Raw genomic sequence first — 17161 nt, 5'->3', positions numbered from 1 at the left:
GTTATTTGTAAAAAAAAAAAAATAAACATTTATACAGTACTTTTATTTGTTAAACAAATGCTTGAGCCTGTAGAGAGGTTTTGTTCTTTGGTTTCAATGTATTGTAGAGTATTTCACTGTATAATGATTGTTAAAAAATGTTATTACTTCACGGATTTCGCCTCTCACGGGTACTTTTAGGAACGTAACCCCCGCCAAAAACAAGGGTTCACTGCAAATGCAACTATAGGCCTATGCTTCGGCGGACACAAGAGCAAGCCGACTTCAGAACCGCACCGATTCCTATGACACCGTGCACTGTGCGACAAAACCAACCGAGCTATGGACGTCACAGAATGTTTCGCGATGTACTACTTGGTGCACCAGGTGAGGGTTGGGGGTTTGTAAGGCGACTAAAATGGCCGCCGTGAGAGCCTCGAAAGTATAATCTGTCTGAACTGCTTTCCATCTTGGTTAGTCATATGAATATGTGTGATATATAGAGATCGTCTTCATCAGTTTCGAGTCCTTATTACATTCTCAATCAGGAAAGAAAGTCAACTCTCACTGTACATTGTGCGGCGAAATCGTTCACCCTGAGCGTTTTAAGCCAGAAAAGCTCATGTGAACGCAGGGAATGATTCTCAGAGAAAATGTAAATTTGCTGTCTTGCATTTTGAGTGACGTGTCATGACGAATATGAATAATATGATCATGGTGATACGTGACAATCAATTTTTCTCTCGGACACTTACCTTGACTCCAAGTCGGATTCAATTCGTTTTCCTTGTTATATGAAACTCGAAAAAAAATACAAGAAACAAACCCCCCCCCCAAACTTTTTTTTTGGGGGGGGGAATTACTCCTATATCTACATATAATTAAAAAAGTACACGCTACATGTGAGAGCTAAGTTCACGCAAAAAGATCAAAACAGTACTTGTTTACTCCCTAACAAAGAATTAAATTGATCACTTGGTTCAGACGCAAGAGCATTTCTAATATACTGCACTTGCAAGAACTTTTGTTTTTGTTGGATTTGCTAGAATAGTAATCTGTATCTAATGTATATGTTTCTGTTAATCAGAATTTCATAAAAAGTAATAAGTGATAATTGAATGGACAACATAACTATCGACCTTATTATTTAGATGTGATGCTAATGATAATTGACACATACATGTACATGCATGTGTGTGCGTGCGTGTGCGTGTAGTTAGATCCAAATGCATAGATAGAAAGAGAGTGAGGATTTTCTTATCCCAGTTATCTTCATATCCGGTGTTATTTACGGGGGATTTCAGAAGTTGTTTACTGCATCTTTGATTTAATTTTTCTTAAGTTTTGATAACAATGAGCACAATTCTCGCAAAAGTGTTTATGTTTGATGACCGACTTTGGCCATACCCAAATCAAAACAATGGCATGCAAATTAATTTCATGCGAACATCACCATAAATATTTGAATTTTATGTTCTGATTCTATGATATGTGGCTCGAAGGGTATGGACGCTGAGGTCTGATTAGTTTTATATTTAGAATCGTTGACGGTGTCGCTAAAAAGGTCATTTAAGGGGTTGTGACAAAGATTTATGACATGGATTCCTTAACAGCTCACAAGAATTACTAGAGAGAATCATATATATACATATTTATATATGCATATATATTATTAAATTGTTTTTCATTGTTATTATTATCATAAAATTTTAGTCATGTTACTACTGTTACTACTATTGTTGTTACTGTTGCTACCGCTTGAGGAAATAATACCATTACTTGTAACGCCATTACGTAAGGCCGTTACTTTCTGGTAATCTTGATGGGGATGTAATATCTTATGAGAGACATTTTTTTTTCAGTTTTCGGTAATTATTCGGTAATTGCTGTTTTACGAGCTGGAAAGCTGGAAAGCATTTTTAAACGATTCAGTATGTATAGTTTGTATATGTCTGTGAGTGTATGTGTGCATGTGCATATATACATATATATGTATATGTATAAATATATGTATATATATATATATATATATATATATATATATATGTGTGTGTGTGTGTGTGTGTGTGTGTGTGTGTGTGTGTGAGTGTGTATGAATGTATGTATATACATGTATATGTATATGTATGTATGGATATGCATACATACATACATATATATATATATATATATATATATATATATATATATATATATATATATATATATATATATATATATATATATATATATATATATATATATATGTGTGTGTGTGTGTGTGTGTGTGTGTGTGTATGTGTGTGTTAGTGTGTGTGTGTACATACATATACACATATATACATATACACAAATATACACAGACACATACACGCACACAGACACACACACACACACACACACACACACACACACACACACACACACACATACACACACACACACACACACACACACACACACACACACTCACACACACACACATGGAAAGAGAGAGAGAGAGAGAGAGAGAGAGAGAGAGAGAGAGAGAGAGAGAGAGAGAGAGAGAGAGAGAGAGAGAGAGAGAGAGAGAGAGAGAGAGAGAGAGAGAGAGACGTTCATGTACACATATACTGCAGCAGCAAGCCAAGCTCGTCAAGCAAGTGACCCAATACAAATGAGACTTAGAAGCGTGTGCACGAGCCTGACCTGAAGTTCCATGCCTGAGTGAGATGAGGAGTGAGCGGGCACCGGCTCAATCTGGTTTGAGCAGCAAACTCAGCAACTTGATGCTGTGCCCAGATCTTGGAGAAGAATGAGGCTATTACTATTTACCAATGGAGGCTACAGGAGGCCAATACCAATTACCAAGAGAACAAAACATTATTTTTAGTTAATATTTTTATATGTATATATAGTATTGAGGGTAAGGAAGGTTCCGTATACCCTATTACGTGTGCATAATATATGAGACGAAAATGACAATGTATATATATATATATATATATATATATATATATATATATATATATATATATATATAAGTGGGGAAAGATGGGCAAATACTTAATGAAGTCCGTAATCATTTATCCTATGTAGCATATGCAGTTCTGGGTGTACGTATCTATATATAGATTTATCGAGAGAGAGGAAAGAGGATGTAACATATATTACATTTTGGTAACCTCTGACAAACATGTCGTAAAGCTTTTATTTTCATTGTTATATATAATCGGTCATTATTTCATGGTCTCAAAATATTTTGAAGTTGTAATTCGTTCTTTTTTTCAATATTGCAATGGCTTTTGAATTGTACGGGTTGAGGCTTAAATCATTTCCAGGTTTTGTAATAGAGATTATTTGTCACATAGAAATCCGCACATATAACAAATACAATTTCTTGGATTTCATGTTTACATTAGCAGACAATTACTTTCCAGAATTAACATTTATATATAATTCCTCAAATAAAACGAACATTTATTATGGCGTCAGCAAATACAAAGATTGAATGTCCATAACTCAACCTGTATTTATAATTACACTTCAGGAGAGATCGCTCTTCGTAAAGCATTCTCATCGCATCTCTGGTAAGACAGTCGTATTTTTTGCATTTTTATCGAAAACTTACGTATTCATCCAGTTTTTACAGCGAATAAACAATATTTGTGTTGAATATCATTTACGTTTAAGAATTATTGTATAATTTGTGTTACAAATATTGACAACAACAAACTAAAGACACGAGACAGTCCAGACAGAAAATCGCACATCTGTGTACACGATCTTATAGATTTACAGAGTATTGGCTATTCTCATAATATTTTCTCAAGTGTCAAAGTCATCAGTGTTGTGGTGGAAAGTAGTTGAAAAGGGATATTGATAAAAATGTGAAGGAGAAACTTGGTGCAATTTTTCGTACTAATGATCATTCAATTTCTTTTGGTGTCCTGAAGTTTACAGTACAAAGGGATTGGGAAATGCTATGAATGTTGAAATTATTTGACCCCAGTGATTTCAGTTTTTTTTTTTTTGGTCCCTTTTATGGCTTTTATATTGAATAGTCTTGAAAAATTAATGTGAGGTCTCTGTAGACCCAATCCAAATGAACCCTTTGCCAAAAATTTAACCAGATGAAACTTTTATCAAAATTGGTATTTGTTACAGAGAGCAGATGATTTCTTTGATTTTCGGCATTGTTTCTTTTGCTAATGAATCGTTCAGGAGATTGAGTACCATCTCCATCGACAATCTTGATTTGATAGTCCAGTTAACAGGGGAGGGCATGAAGTATATCAGGGAAATTATGGGGTAAAACAAGCTTGAATAAGAAGAAGAAGAATAAAAGATGAGTAAAACCAGCACAAAAATTGCTTAAAATTGGTCACTTAAACTCTACTGATGTAACTGCCATCGTTGAAATTCTGTAGGCTAATGCGCCAGATTTCAAAAACTATGGGAACCCAACCTACCTTTCGGCAAAACTCTACAGGAATTTACACGTTCCAAACCCCCCAAAAAAGTATTGACCAATAAACTAGCCTAATATATCAATTTTAGTTGCCATGACTAAGTGTGCCCTTCGGGCACTGTCTGAGGAGAGGGTTGATGGGGGGCAACACCCCTCAGGACACATTCTCTTCACCTCAGTATGTAGTGAAAGATAGAGCTGCATTCACACTGTAAAATGATAAACCAAATACCTTTATATCTGGAAACGTTAAACTTTTGTTGCTTCTTCGTACCGTCAGGATTGCTTCAATTTTAATAACTTTTTTCCTCACTTGGAGCTCTTGATGGGCCCAGATATTAATCTGGGATGGTTACTAAAGCCTAATTATTCTTCGTTGCCACTGTATAAGTCTTAAAATAACCCGAAATCAACACAACACTGGAAACACCACATTTCTCACCAGCGTTCTAACTCGAAATGAGTGGGGTGTCAACCTGTGTCTGGCGAAAGAAAGTGTGAAACACTAGATGTGCACAATTCTAAAAAAGGGTATAGATAAATCTTAAAATATGCAAATGAAGTATAATAACATTAATAAAAGACTTTAAAAGCATAAATGTGTAACAGCATACACTGATAATTAGCAAAATATTGTTTTGACAACCATGTAGTAAGACAAGAACTAGTTCGGACATCGCAGTAATTAGTGTTTTCTTATTCCTGGCAAGGTAAACAAGTTGCTGAACTTTGTGTGGCAACCGTGCATTATATTTTCGTCATTTAGCAGTGACTATAAGGCCGCTGCAGCTTAAACTATGTTCTTTCCCACTATATTTCTTCCGCTGTATAAGATGGCGGTGTCCATTTCCCTCTATCTACGCAGATTGGTGTCTTCAACTTATACCTCAAAATTAATCCAAATGGACATTTTTGTCTAAATCAAATTTCCCACTATGTTATTTATTTATTCTTTTTTTTCTAGATTAATACAAATAAACTTATGCTTTATTTAATCCAGTTGAACCTTAAGCCCAAATTAAACCAAATAAACCTTTTTACCAATATTGATCATAAGGAATCTTTAGCCAAAGTCAAACTTTCTATCAAAATTGGTTAAAATTAAACCTTTGCCTGAATGTCCTTTTTCATGATTACTCACTATGCTATTAGCAGTAATAAATGTTCCACTAATTTAGGCCTTGTATTTGTTTTAGCCTGCAGGTATGGAGTACACAGTAAGAGTACCAAAGTAAGTGTAATGGTTTGAAGTTTGTTTTTGTGCTATATACAAAAATCAACTGATGTACTTTAAGATAAAGAGCTTGACTGTGTATATCTTCTGAATCAGCATATATAACTTTTGTACCAATAGAAGAGGAACTTTAGGATACCAATTGACTAATTATAAAATATCTCAACAGGTCCCTCAAAAAGAAATACAATGTGATGCGATTTCACACAGCCTTGGGGGTGGACTTCAAAACATGGAATCACACCAAGATGGAGAGAGAGAACAACATGAAGGAGTTCAAGAGCTTGGATGATGAGATGCCCAAGTAAGACAGAACTTTCAAGCTGAGAGTGCATGCACTGTCCACTACTGTTTGTTTGTTTTCTTGTTTTTGAATCACACCTATACCCATTGTTTAAATTTTTGGAAGAAAGGATTTTATTGTTATTACTTTTAATGTTGCTAATAACATGATCATGTTATTAATGATATTGATAAAACTAATAGAATTAATAATGATAACAGTAACCGAAACAAAAACTCCTTAATGAACTATCCATATGCGAACAAACTTAACCCAATGTCGATGGGAAAATGTTGCATTCCTTTTGGCAATGCTTAGATAATTGTTTCTTCACATAGATGGCTCTGTGAGAGCTTATCTACAAAGGAATCAATTAGTAGATCTTGTGACAACACTTTTCCATGAAAAAGCAGATTTTTTTTTTTTACTAATGTTCTCAATATTGACACTGTTACTTTTGTTATAAATCATTATAATAAACATATTGTTTCTGACATTACTAACAGCAGTATTAAATGCTAGAAAATGATATTAAAAATCAATGAAAAGGGTAAACAGGAAGACAGTTAGTTTGCGTAATTAGCTTATTGGTGACTTAGTACTTGTGGATCCATCTATATGTAAACACAATTACTAAATTTAACACACACAATGGGCATGGTATGTACGCACTTGATATCCCCAACAGCAAGTGGTTCATCAAACAAAAATACAGTTCATGTACCTGGCACCAATGTGTTGATTGAGAGACTTTGTTTATGCAGTTGTTTTATAAGAGTAGGTCTTCTTTACATGCAAGGCTACTTTTACACCAAGCTGGCTTACTGAATATTGCATGCCACATGGTACGCCATTTGAAATCGAACATCTGGAAATATATGAACCGTGTCACATAGGAGTTGCGTAGGACTTCACACGTGCCAGGTACAACCTGCATGTGGTGCTAAGATTTGACTTGTCCGTTCTTTTTCTGTATGTGATCTGCTACCATGGACAGTGTTGTCAGATTGTAATTAAGATTTTACATCCAAAGTTATTATTAGCCAAGATAATATAGATTTTTGAAATTAAATGACATATGATAAAAAGAAAAACTTTTAGATGTGTGGCATTCAAAGAGTAGTTTAAAGTGTCTAGACATATTTTCAACAAACACATTTGAAAACACTTGGTTTGCCCAGTGAGTGAAGCTTCAATGAGTCTTGCAGGTGGAGACAATGCAATGTGTGCCTGCTCTTGTTCACAACTATACCTTTTCCAGACAATGAACCATTTAGCATAACATTTGTATAAACTGTGGAGAAATACTAGTGTTTGCATGATGCAACATTACCACAGTACAATAAATATTCTCTCCATGGTCAAATTATCAAAATATTCTGTGAAAAAAAATCCATACATGTATTTTCAGGGTATTAGTTCAATTCTTTGTTTTGAATTTTGTATCATAGTGATCATTGATGTGCAGTAGTTTCTGCTGTTACCCCAGAACAAGTTTGCCTCACATTCTCCAGGGGTGTCCTCCACTTTGTTCCTCCAAGTGTCAAATGGTTGTCTGAAGATTATTAAGGACTTAGGAGAATAATAACATCAATATTCTCCAATGATGTCATTGTGAACGAGTGAAAGCAGCCTAACACTTGCCATGTGCAACCTTGATCTGAAATTGCCGTGCCATGCTTCACTTGCAACTTGCCACATACTATGTGGCCATTTGGTGTTAAAGCAGCTTAAATGATACTAAATTGACTAGCTAGTAAGCATTTCCCCCTTCCCATATCACTTTTTGTAAATATTTTTAGCATCTGTCATATATTCTGTCAGCAATTATCATTTTATTATAATAAGTAGCATGTCCTCTTTCATCTCAGCATATTAAGCAAATACCATAAGTCTTTAGTCATTTGTTACTATCTACCATTCTCCCAAAAGATGTATAAGTTTTCTAGGTATATAACAGAATCTGTCCTTTTCTGGCATGGATAGCGCAGTCCCATTTAATTCTCAGGCTTGCTACCAGTCAGCATTTGCCATTACCATGAGGATACATTTTCATTAGGGTATAGCAAGCATGTTTCGTTCTCCTCTGCTTTGTATACTTTCTGTCAAGAATAGATTTATGCAATTAAATACTTGTTCTCTCTCAGGTATGGGGCAGGGTCTGAGTTCGGCCGTGACCAGAGAGAAGAGGCAAGGCGAAAGAAATATGGCATCCACATGAAGAAATACCGACCAGAAGACCAGCCGTGGATCCTTCATGTTGGTGGAAAGAATGGAAAAAAGTGGGTGCTGTGTTATCAGATTTGTATTGAAAATGCATTTTTTGTTATTTTGTTGATTTATGAACTGAGTTTTTGATACTATTTCCTTTGTATTTATTTATTTATTTATTTTATTTTATTTTATTTATTTTTATTTTTTTTCCTTTTTAGATGTTAATTATTGCTTATGGAATTCATTTAAGTGTTTCTCTTTAATAGTATTTCACAGTATTATCTATGAAATGAAGTGCGGATTTTCATGTTTTTAGAATTTTAGATATTTATAAAAAGGTTATTTTTATTATTTATTTCCATAAAAGGGAGGAAGATTTTGGAGAATAAGTCTTACAAAGCTGTATTTATGTGTTCAGTGTTTTTTTGTTGTAAATATTGATTTTGGATATAGTAAATACATTGGTGATACAGGAAGAGAATTTTGAAAGAATGTATTTTCTTTTGCCTGCCTCATATCAGATTTTACTTTACAGATATAAAGGAATCAGAGAAGGTGGTGTCTCGGAGAACTCCTCGTGGTATGTGTTTATGCAGGGTAAAGATGGGGCCTTTGAAGCGTACCCTGTCGAAGAGTGGTATAAGTTCAGTCTTGTTCCTAGGTACAAGGCCCTCAATGCAGAGGAAGCAGAAAAGGAGTTTGAAAGGTCAGTCTTTTTTTAAGTGTGTGTGTTTGTTTTAAGTTAAGAATTTCAACGTTACACCCTTATGTTCATATTTTTGACGGATCTCAAACCTCAATTTTCAAGAAAATATTTTCACAAATTTTGATTTTAAGCCATGAAACAAGAATAGAGGCTGAAAGTAAGATTATTTATTATTGATAGTGGCTGCATTTTATCTCAAAAGAGAATGAATTATACCTCATTTTGTAGTTTTTTTCATATGCTATTTAAATTGTTAGAAGAAACAAGAAATTATATAAAAAAGGGCATCACCCATTCAAAAAGATATATAGTACATCAAATTTGGTGTAAAAATGAAGCCAGCATTGGAAAAATATTGCTATTAACTCCTGTTTCAAGTTTTATTTACACCAAAAAAATTAATTGTATGTGAATATCAAAGAATATAAGAAAATTTATTTCAGAACACATTCTGAAGCAGGATTAATTCAATTTTCACCATATTGATATTTTTTAAACAATAGATACATAAAAAGAAAAAAGAGAGAGAGAAAAAAAATTAATTGTGTGTATTTCTCATAATACCTATCAGGAACATCAATATTTCCTGGACAAACATTTTAATTCAGCTTTTATTTGATTGTGTTTATTATGATCAATTTAAGCATATAAGGCAGAACAGGAGAATTAAATTAATAAATGACACATACAAGCATACTTATAGGATTATTTGAAGTTAGAAAATAAGTGTCAGTAAGGTAACAAAAAAGGATCCAAACTCATATTTAGCTGCTGAGAACAATAATTTGAAGATTTGTTATATATATAAAACATATGAATTTTATGTAGATTTATTATTTGAATATCATAACAATAACGTCAGATTAGTGGTGTCCAGCATGTACTATTGCTCAACACTTTGGACAAGTGATGTGGCTGCCTGAGTTGTCAGCACTCATTGTGTTCTTATTTTTGGTTACTGGCTAGACAAGGAAATTGCTTTACATTTTGTTTCTCTTGTTAACCACTCATTTATGATGCCAGAATTCGCTGTACAGCTCTCATTCTGGCGAGTTCTGCCATACGTCTATCCTTTCCACCAGGCTTATTGTAGCCATATATGTTCTATGTTACTGATATATTGTAATATAAACTCCATATTACTACTTGTGTGTGGCAGTTTACTGTGTGAAGGAAGTGGTGTGGTTTTACTTTTTTTCTAATTTTTGATAGAAATATTTACAGATATGTACATATTTGTACATATTTGCTCTCCAGGGGCATGTTGGCACGAACATGCCATTGTGAGCAAAGGTTAGGTTGATGGGAAAGACTCGCCATGAGTGCGCAGACTTCTTGGAGTGTGATTAGATTCATTTGGCTCTTAGATGGGGGCTTTTACATTATTCCCATCAATAAACGAATGTCGAATGTAAGGTGACTGGAAGAGTGCTGGCTATAGGGAGGACACCTTTGTATTCCTGACTGCTGTGGCAAGTGGTGCAGGTTGTATTACGGAAGATTGATAATTATGAAAAAATAAGATAGATGACATAAATAACCAAATGTTACACTTTTTTTCTTTCTTTCTTTCTTTTTTCTTGCACTGAAATATTTACAATATAAAGAGATGATATGGAATCTGCAAGGAACATAATCTGTTGCCATCTGGATAAAGCGAATTACGAGACAAATATGGCCATTGGAAAATGAGGGAGGGGGGGTTACATAAAAACACTTTGCAAAGGCAAGGCACAGAGTCTTGTCACCACTCATGAGTGTTTGCGTGCCTGGCGTACAAGCCACTCGCTACTTATGCTGAATTATGTAAAGGTCATTTTTGAAGATATACGAAAAAAATGTCAAGCCTCTCTGAAGATTCTGCGTATTGGTTGGCACTCAACGGAGATTTACCTATGTGAAAGCTTTTCAAAAATATATATAACTTTGACTTTGGCAGGAAAAAGCCAGATGACCCTAAACAACCCAATTGTGTTTTTTGAACAGGCGCGACAAAATTATGAACTACTTCTCAGTGATGTACCAGAAGAAACTTAAGAAAGATGGAGGAGAGGAAGGAGAGGAAGGAGAAGAGGCCACAAAGAAGAAGGGATCCTCAAGCAAGAGTAAGGGACAAATCTCGTTTCAAACACACACACACGCACGCACACGCACGCACACGCACGCACACACATACACACACACACACACACACACACACACACACACACACACACACACACACACACACGCACGCACACGCACGCACACGCACGCACACACATACACATATTTAATAACTTAGTCTTGCTCAGATAGCCTACAGTTATTAGTGAAGAAAAATGTAAGGTATTGTGCAAGCCTACTTTGGGTAATTCTTTATGAAATTAAAGAAATAGAAGAACCAAGAGCATGTAAATGGAGCAATGTTACACTGGATGGTCATTCATTACAGACTTGAGACTGTCAGAAATGGATGATTGGATGTCTGATGATGAGTCAGGGAGCAATGAAGAAATTGATGAAGAGGAACGGGAAATGCAAAAGAAGAAGAGAAAGAAAGTTCAGTCCAAAGGCAGACACCAACATGGTAAGCATCAACCGGCCTGTCACGTTTTGTCAGAAGTCCTGTTTTTGTGAAGTGTATTGTAAAAGGAATAAATCTGTGACCTTCAATTTATTTTTATGTTTAGCCATCTTGTTATGTTTGACAGAGCACATTCTCTTATCTTTCAGGGGGAAAGAAGAAGAAGAATCCAGATGGAGACAGTGAAGAAGATTGCCTGGAGGAGAGTGATGAATACAATGATGGGGCTGAGCACGATTATATCTCAAGTGATTCTTCAGAGTAAGTTGGATGCCAAATGATTTTGCTTTTTTTATTTTGTGTGTGTTTGTGTGTGTGTGTTTGCGTGTGTGTGTTTGCGTGTGTGTGTGTGTGTGTGAAAGAGAGAGAGAGAGAGAGAGAGAATGCCATGAAGTCTGCTTTTACGAGATTGTGTGTTTTAGAGAGGGACGAAGTGCTTTAAAATGTTAAAAGTCGGGCTTGCCAATCATGTCTGTCTTTTATTTGATAATTGATGTATTTTTTTCTTTTCTTTTTCTTCGCCTTTTCCTTCTTATTTCTCTGAGAAGGGTAATAGATTTCCCCAGGTTTTGTTTGTAATTTTTTCCTTTCTTTTTATGTTTCGCATGCTTTTGATGACTTTGGGCTAGTGTGGCCATCAGTGGGTACACAAAATTCACAAAATAAGAGCACAATAGACAGTGCCCAATGCCAGTTTGTTAAAATGATCCACCTGTAAATTTTAATAGTATCATTAGTTTTGTGTGTGATTACTGTTGAGGATATTGTGCTAAGATGCTGAGAAGAAATGCGTTTTAGATGAGCGATCGTGTGTTTTGTGATATTGCATGAGGCGGGCTATCAATGTGAGGAACAACTTCAAAATAATTATTATATTTACCTCTCTCCCTCCTCCTAACGCAATTCTCTCTATCCCACAGCTCTGAAGCTGCAAATGATGAGGTTGTCACCAAGGAGTTGGCAGGAGTTGATGAAGCAGATGCCCTGAGGAAACTCCTAGGCTCTGAAGATGAGGAAGAGGAGGAGAAGGAGAAGGAGAAAGAGGAGGAGGATGAGGAGAAAAAGGAAGGGGAGGAGAAGGAGGAGAAGGAGAAGAAAAAGAAGAAGAAGAAGAAAAAGGATAAGAAGAAAGATCAAGGTGAGCGCTTGTCAATGTTGCTTCATGTTTCATATGTTTTTGGGGTAGGCAGATACCCAGAAAGTTACCAATTTATTTGCCTGAGAGTCTGTTTTTTTTTACTTAATTTTTAACCTAAGAACAATTTTCCTATTTTTTTCCAATATTTTTTGGTTAATAAAGATTTTGATTATTTATTTGCCTGAGAGTCTGTTTTTTTTTTACTTAATTTTTAACCTAGGAACAATTTTTTCCTATTTTTTTCCAATATTTTTTTTGTTAATATTGATAGATAAAGTTTAAAACTTTACATTGTTAAATACAATGCAAGCAAATAACAGTACCCTTTAATTCCAGATATTTTACTGTCAAGTAGGATAGAGCAATGCATTACAGAGCTGAGATTGGAAACTATTACATGGCAGTGCTTACAGTATTGGCAAGGTCAATTTTTATTTCTCTAGTAGGATATTGTAAGATTGTAATTGAACATGGGAGTACCAATCATTATCACTTAGCATTTATAGATTTCCTCTGCCAAGGAGGTTATGTTTTTGGTCCCATTGGTTGGTTGATTAGTAGGATAACACAAGAAGTTATGAACAGATTTTTATGATATTTTTACCAGAGGTGTGTTTTAGTTTAACTTAGATTCTATTAAATTTTGCTGGTAATCCTGATCATGATCTGGATCCAGGAATTTTTTGAGTGATTGCATAAATGACCCTATTACCAAGGCATTACCTTTATCACCTCTGCCAAGGAGTTTATATTTACGGATATCCCCGGTGTACTTGAGAAAGGTGATTTTAATGTAATTCTTCAGGTGGGAATATTTTTTATTGCATCAGTGATCCTATTGCCTTGGTATAGGTATTTGTTCTCTGAGCTTCTTATTCTTATTCTTCTTCTTATTCTTCCCTGACTGTATGAAGAATGGTTAATTATGTGCATTTGACTGACCATCTTGAGTAAGGATCACATTTGGCCTTTCTAGCTGTGCCCTGCTCATCATGAAATTTTCTTAAGGGCCTTGTATGAACAGCATCCAAGAATTGATTCTAGTTTTATATGTTCATTATCTGCCACACTGAAAGGATTATTTTTTATGCAAAATTTTCTAACAAACTATATGTCTGAAAGTTTGATTTTTTTGCATTTTTGAATATGTTTAAGTTACATAAAAAGACCTGTTGAGCTAGGTTATTAAAAAAAGTAATAATAAATAATATGTTTTGAAGTTTGTAATAGGGGGGAAAATTACATTCTTATTGTATTCAAATACAAATCATGCCCACATGATTATAGCAGTTGAAGCAATAGTATTATTTTTAGTAGTAGTAATAGTAGTAATAGTCGTAGTAGTAGAAATAGTGGGTAATCATAATTGAAGTACTATTAGTGTCAGCATTGATATTTCCATTATGATTATTATATATATATTCATGGTTATTAACCCCTGGATGGTACTCTAGAACATGCATAAACATTGCTGGGCATCCCGCTAGTGTAACACTGTATCAGGACTTGCGCTCCGGTGCAGCAGCTGGCTGCCCGCCGATTTTGTAGCTGCCCAGATTTTTTTTATTTTTGGCTTCAAAATATACCGGCATTAATGGGTTAAGGTTAAGGGGAGGTAACACAAGTGTTTTTCAACCATAAATTGGCTGTAATTTTAACATTTCCACTTCCCTTACTTTCCGAATTTGCATGATCTACTACCTAATCAACAGTAGTAGCAAGTGTATGTATCACTCAAAAATTGGCGAAGGGGGCATAGCAAGAGAGTCTGTAGTTTGCTAAGAAACTGTACATATAATAAGAATATATATATATATTTTATATATATATATATATATATATATATATATATATATATATATATATATATATATATAGATGTATGTATGTATGTATGTATATAGATGTATGAATGTATGTATATATAGATATGTATAGATATATATATATATATATATATATATATATATATATATATATTTTTTTTTTTTTTTTGCATTTTATAATCTTATATTTTTCAGAGCATGCATGAAGAGTATCAATGATGTTATCATTGTGCATAAGTGTGGGTCTTCCAAGTTCCTTAAAGGAGCTTGCTTATATCTATCCTCCAAATGAAGTTCTTGATGCAGATTATGATACCCATTTTTATTATTTCTTCTGTGCAACCACGAAGGAACCCACATATGTTGTTTTAGTAGTCGATGAACCTCCATTTTTACAGCAGATGATAAATAACCTGCAGGCAACTATGAATGCCAGGTTTGTCTATGAAATTGAACCCATAGGCAATTGTTCTGTTCGCCTGTAACCAGCAAATTGAGAATTTGTCAACAGGGTAGCTATCGCAAATTGGTTGCTGAAAAAAATGCTCGTGTGACTTTGTATTCAGTTGATAAAAAGCTTTTCCACACAACCTCATGTGTGGGATCATAGTGACAGTAATATTAATGTAGTTTTAATGACAGTGAAGGTAGTTATCATTATTATAATGATGCTAGAGGTGATAAGCAAAGTGGTATTGTGTGTTAGTCCATTGTTACACAGAAGTCTCTTAGCATGCATACAGTTAGTGCAAGCTGCATTTAATGACCCTGATGCAGTATCATTACTCTTCCTGCACACAAGACCCCTCTTCAAAAAAAGATGAAATAAGACAGAATATATATATATGTATTCTTCCTTTATTCTTTTTCTGTTTTTATGAAATTATGCATGCTTTGCCTTTTTTTATCAAGATTGAAATACCTTACAATAACATAAAATTGCCATGGAAGCTGCCTTTTAGAGGTTTTGAATAAATTTTTGCAAAGTCAGGTTGTGTTAAGATGTGTTGCTACACAACCGAGTTATTGTCTGGCTCACAGCTGTACTCCTATAAACTGGGACCTGGCTTATGATGTGATTAGATGTCATCAGGCTCATGATGTGATGTATCACACAGTATAGTGAAATTTTTACTATAACATTATTTATCTTACATTTTATGTATTCTGAACACAGAGATTTTTGAAAATGCTTGCTGGTGTATATGTGTATTTGTATGTGTATGTGAAATCACACTGCAATCATTACTATCAGATGTGTTTTAGATACTTTAACAGGTATGCTTAGAGAACTTTTGAAAAAAAAATGTTGATAAGGTAAACTCATATTATTTAACCACAATAATCTGGGTGACATGACAGTCCTGTCATGGAAAAATCTGGGTTGAGGTCCAGGTGACATGACCATGCCTCCATTGGACAAAATGGACACGTGCTGGGTGACGCAAATGTGCTGTCATGTGTATAGGCCTGGGTGATGGAAAAGTCTCACCACAAGTGCACAAAAACTCTTGGAATGTGATTAGACTCCTTTAGAACTTGGAAGGGGGCTTTTGCATTATTCCCATTGATAAATGAATGTGGAATGTAAAATGGCTAAACCATGACTGAAAGGCTCAGCATGGTATTCTTAGCCACTGACTGGCAGAGCAGGTTGTATAAGGGAAAACTGAAAATTATGAAAAATAAGGTGACAAAAATAACAATGTTATTTTATTTGCTTCATAGAGAGATGATATGAAGTCTGTGCAAGGAAAATAATCTATTACCATCTGGATAAAGCAAATCTAAAGACAGATATGGACAATGGAAAATGGGGAAAAAAAAAAAAAAATCTGTGACACAACCAGATCCAACAGGTTTAAATTAAGAAAAAATACTAATATAGTGATATTTCCTTTTTGCAGCAGACTCTGATGCCAAGACCTCTGACACCAGTGATGACGAAAAGAAGAAGAAAAAGAAGGATAAAGATGATAAGATGTGAGTTGAGAAAATGTATTGTAGGTTACATAACATATTTTTCTGTGGTGATGTGTAAGGATGTGAAGCAAAGAAAGGACATACTTTATTGATAATATATCTATTATTGTATTGTAGTTGATACAGGTATTATAACAATTAGAATTTGTACCTTTATGACAATACACAGCAGTAATTCACATCATTTATACTGATGCATTTGGCAAGTTGGCTATAATGGACTGGTATAACTATCAGCCAATCAAAGCTAGCCTGTTAAATGCATTTTTGCAAAAAAAAAAAAAAAAAAAAAAAAAAAAAAAAAAAAAATCAACAGAGAATCATTCCTACCAATAATTCTTTTAATTAAATGGCTACAGGTCTGACAAGGACAAAAATGAAGAGGATGGGACTGGCAAGCGTAAATTGGGGAAATCAGGCACATCAGATAGCCTTGCCAAGAAGGCTCGCTCTGACATCCCAACACCTGGGTCTTCCACTCCCTTGGTGGCCCCTGGCAGGTTAGTAAGAGCAGTATCAAACATGAATAAAATTTGTCTGTTGATCTTTTGTGGTGATTTAAGGCCTTTGGTTGTTGGCTGTATGGTGTCTCACTTTTTCTCTTTCTATACCTGTTTTGTTTTGTATCTGTGTCTGCTTCAGTCTCATCTCTCAATCCATTTGTGCTCTGTATTTGTACTCTGTTTCTATTTCTATTTAACTCTTCTTTTTTCTTTCTTTCTCAGTCTTGGTTCATATATTTTTCTGAGTCTTATTTTTTTTTTTTTTTTTACTTTCTGTTTCTGTGTCAATATATATTTTTT

General features: G+C 34.6%; 1 protein-coding gene across 6 annotated transcripts in view; it reads left to right on the top strand.

Annotated features, from left to right (window-relative positions):
• The first annotated feature begins 248 nt into the window (after positions 1–248).
• Positions 249–17161, top strand: part of TfIIFalpha (transcription factor IIFalpha) — a 17707-nt gene continuing 794 nt past the window's right edge. Inside the window, exons 1-12 of one of the 6 annotated variants that reach the window (XM_070134967.1) lie at positions 249–366; positions 5605–5639; positions 5812–5946; positions 8073–8207; positions 8675–8845; positions 10832–10950; positions 11280–11414; positions 11561–11672; positions 12332–12549; positions 12886–12972; positions 16283–16358; positions 16718–16858. In XM_070134967.1, coding sequence (XP_069991068.1) covers positions 322–366; positions 5605–5639; positions 5812–5946; positions 8073–8207; positions 8675–8845; positions 10832–10950; positions 11280–11414; positions 11561–11672; positions 12332–12549; positions 12886–12972; positions 16283–16358; positions 16718–16858 — 1409 coding nt within the window. In that variant the 5' untranslated portion in view covers positions 249–321. Of the gene's footprint in view, positions 367–3431; positions 3528–5604; positions 5640–5811; positions 5947–8072; positions 8208–8674; positions 8846–10831; positions 10951–11279; positions 11415–11560; positions 11673–12331; positions 12550–12885; positions 12973–16282; positions 16359–16717; positions 16859–17161 lie in introns of those variants that run through there. The other 5 variants (XM_070134975.1, XM_070134984.1, XM_070134997.1 and 2 more) reach the window with 5 other exon arrangements.

Source organism: Penaeus vannamei, chromosome 2 (genome assembly GCF_042767895.1).
Source record: "Penaeus vannamei isolate JL-2024 chromosome 2, ASM4276789v1, whole genome shotgun sequence".
Classification (NCBI taxonomy): domain Eukaryota; kingdom Metazoa; phylum Arthropoda; class Malacostraca; order Decapoda; family Penaeidae; genus Penaeus; species Penaeus vannamei.
This window is presented reverse-complemented; position numbering and strand designations above follow the sequence as displayed.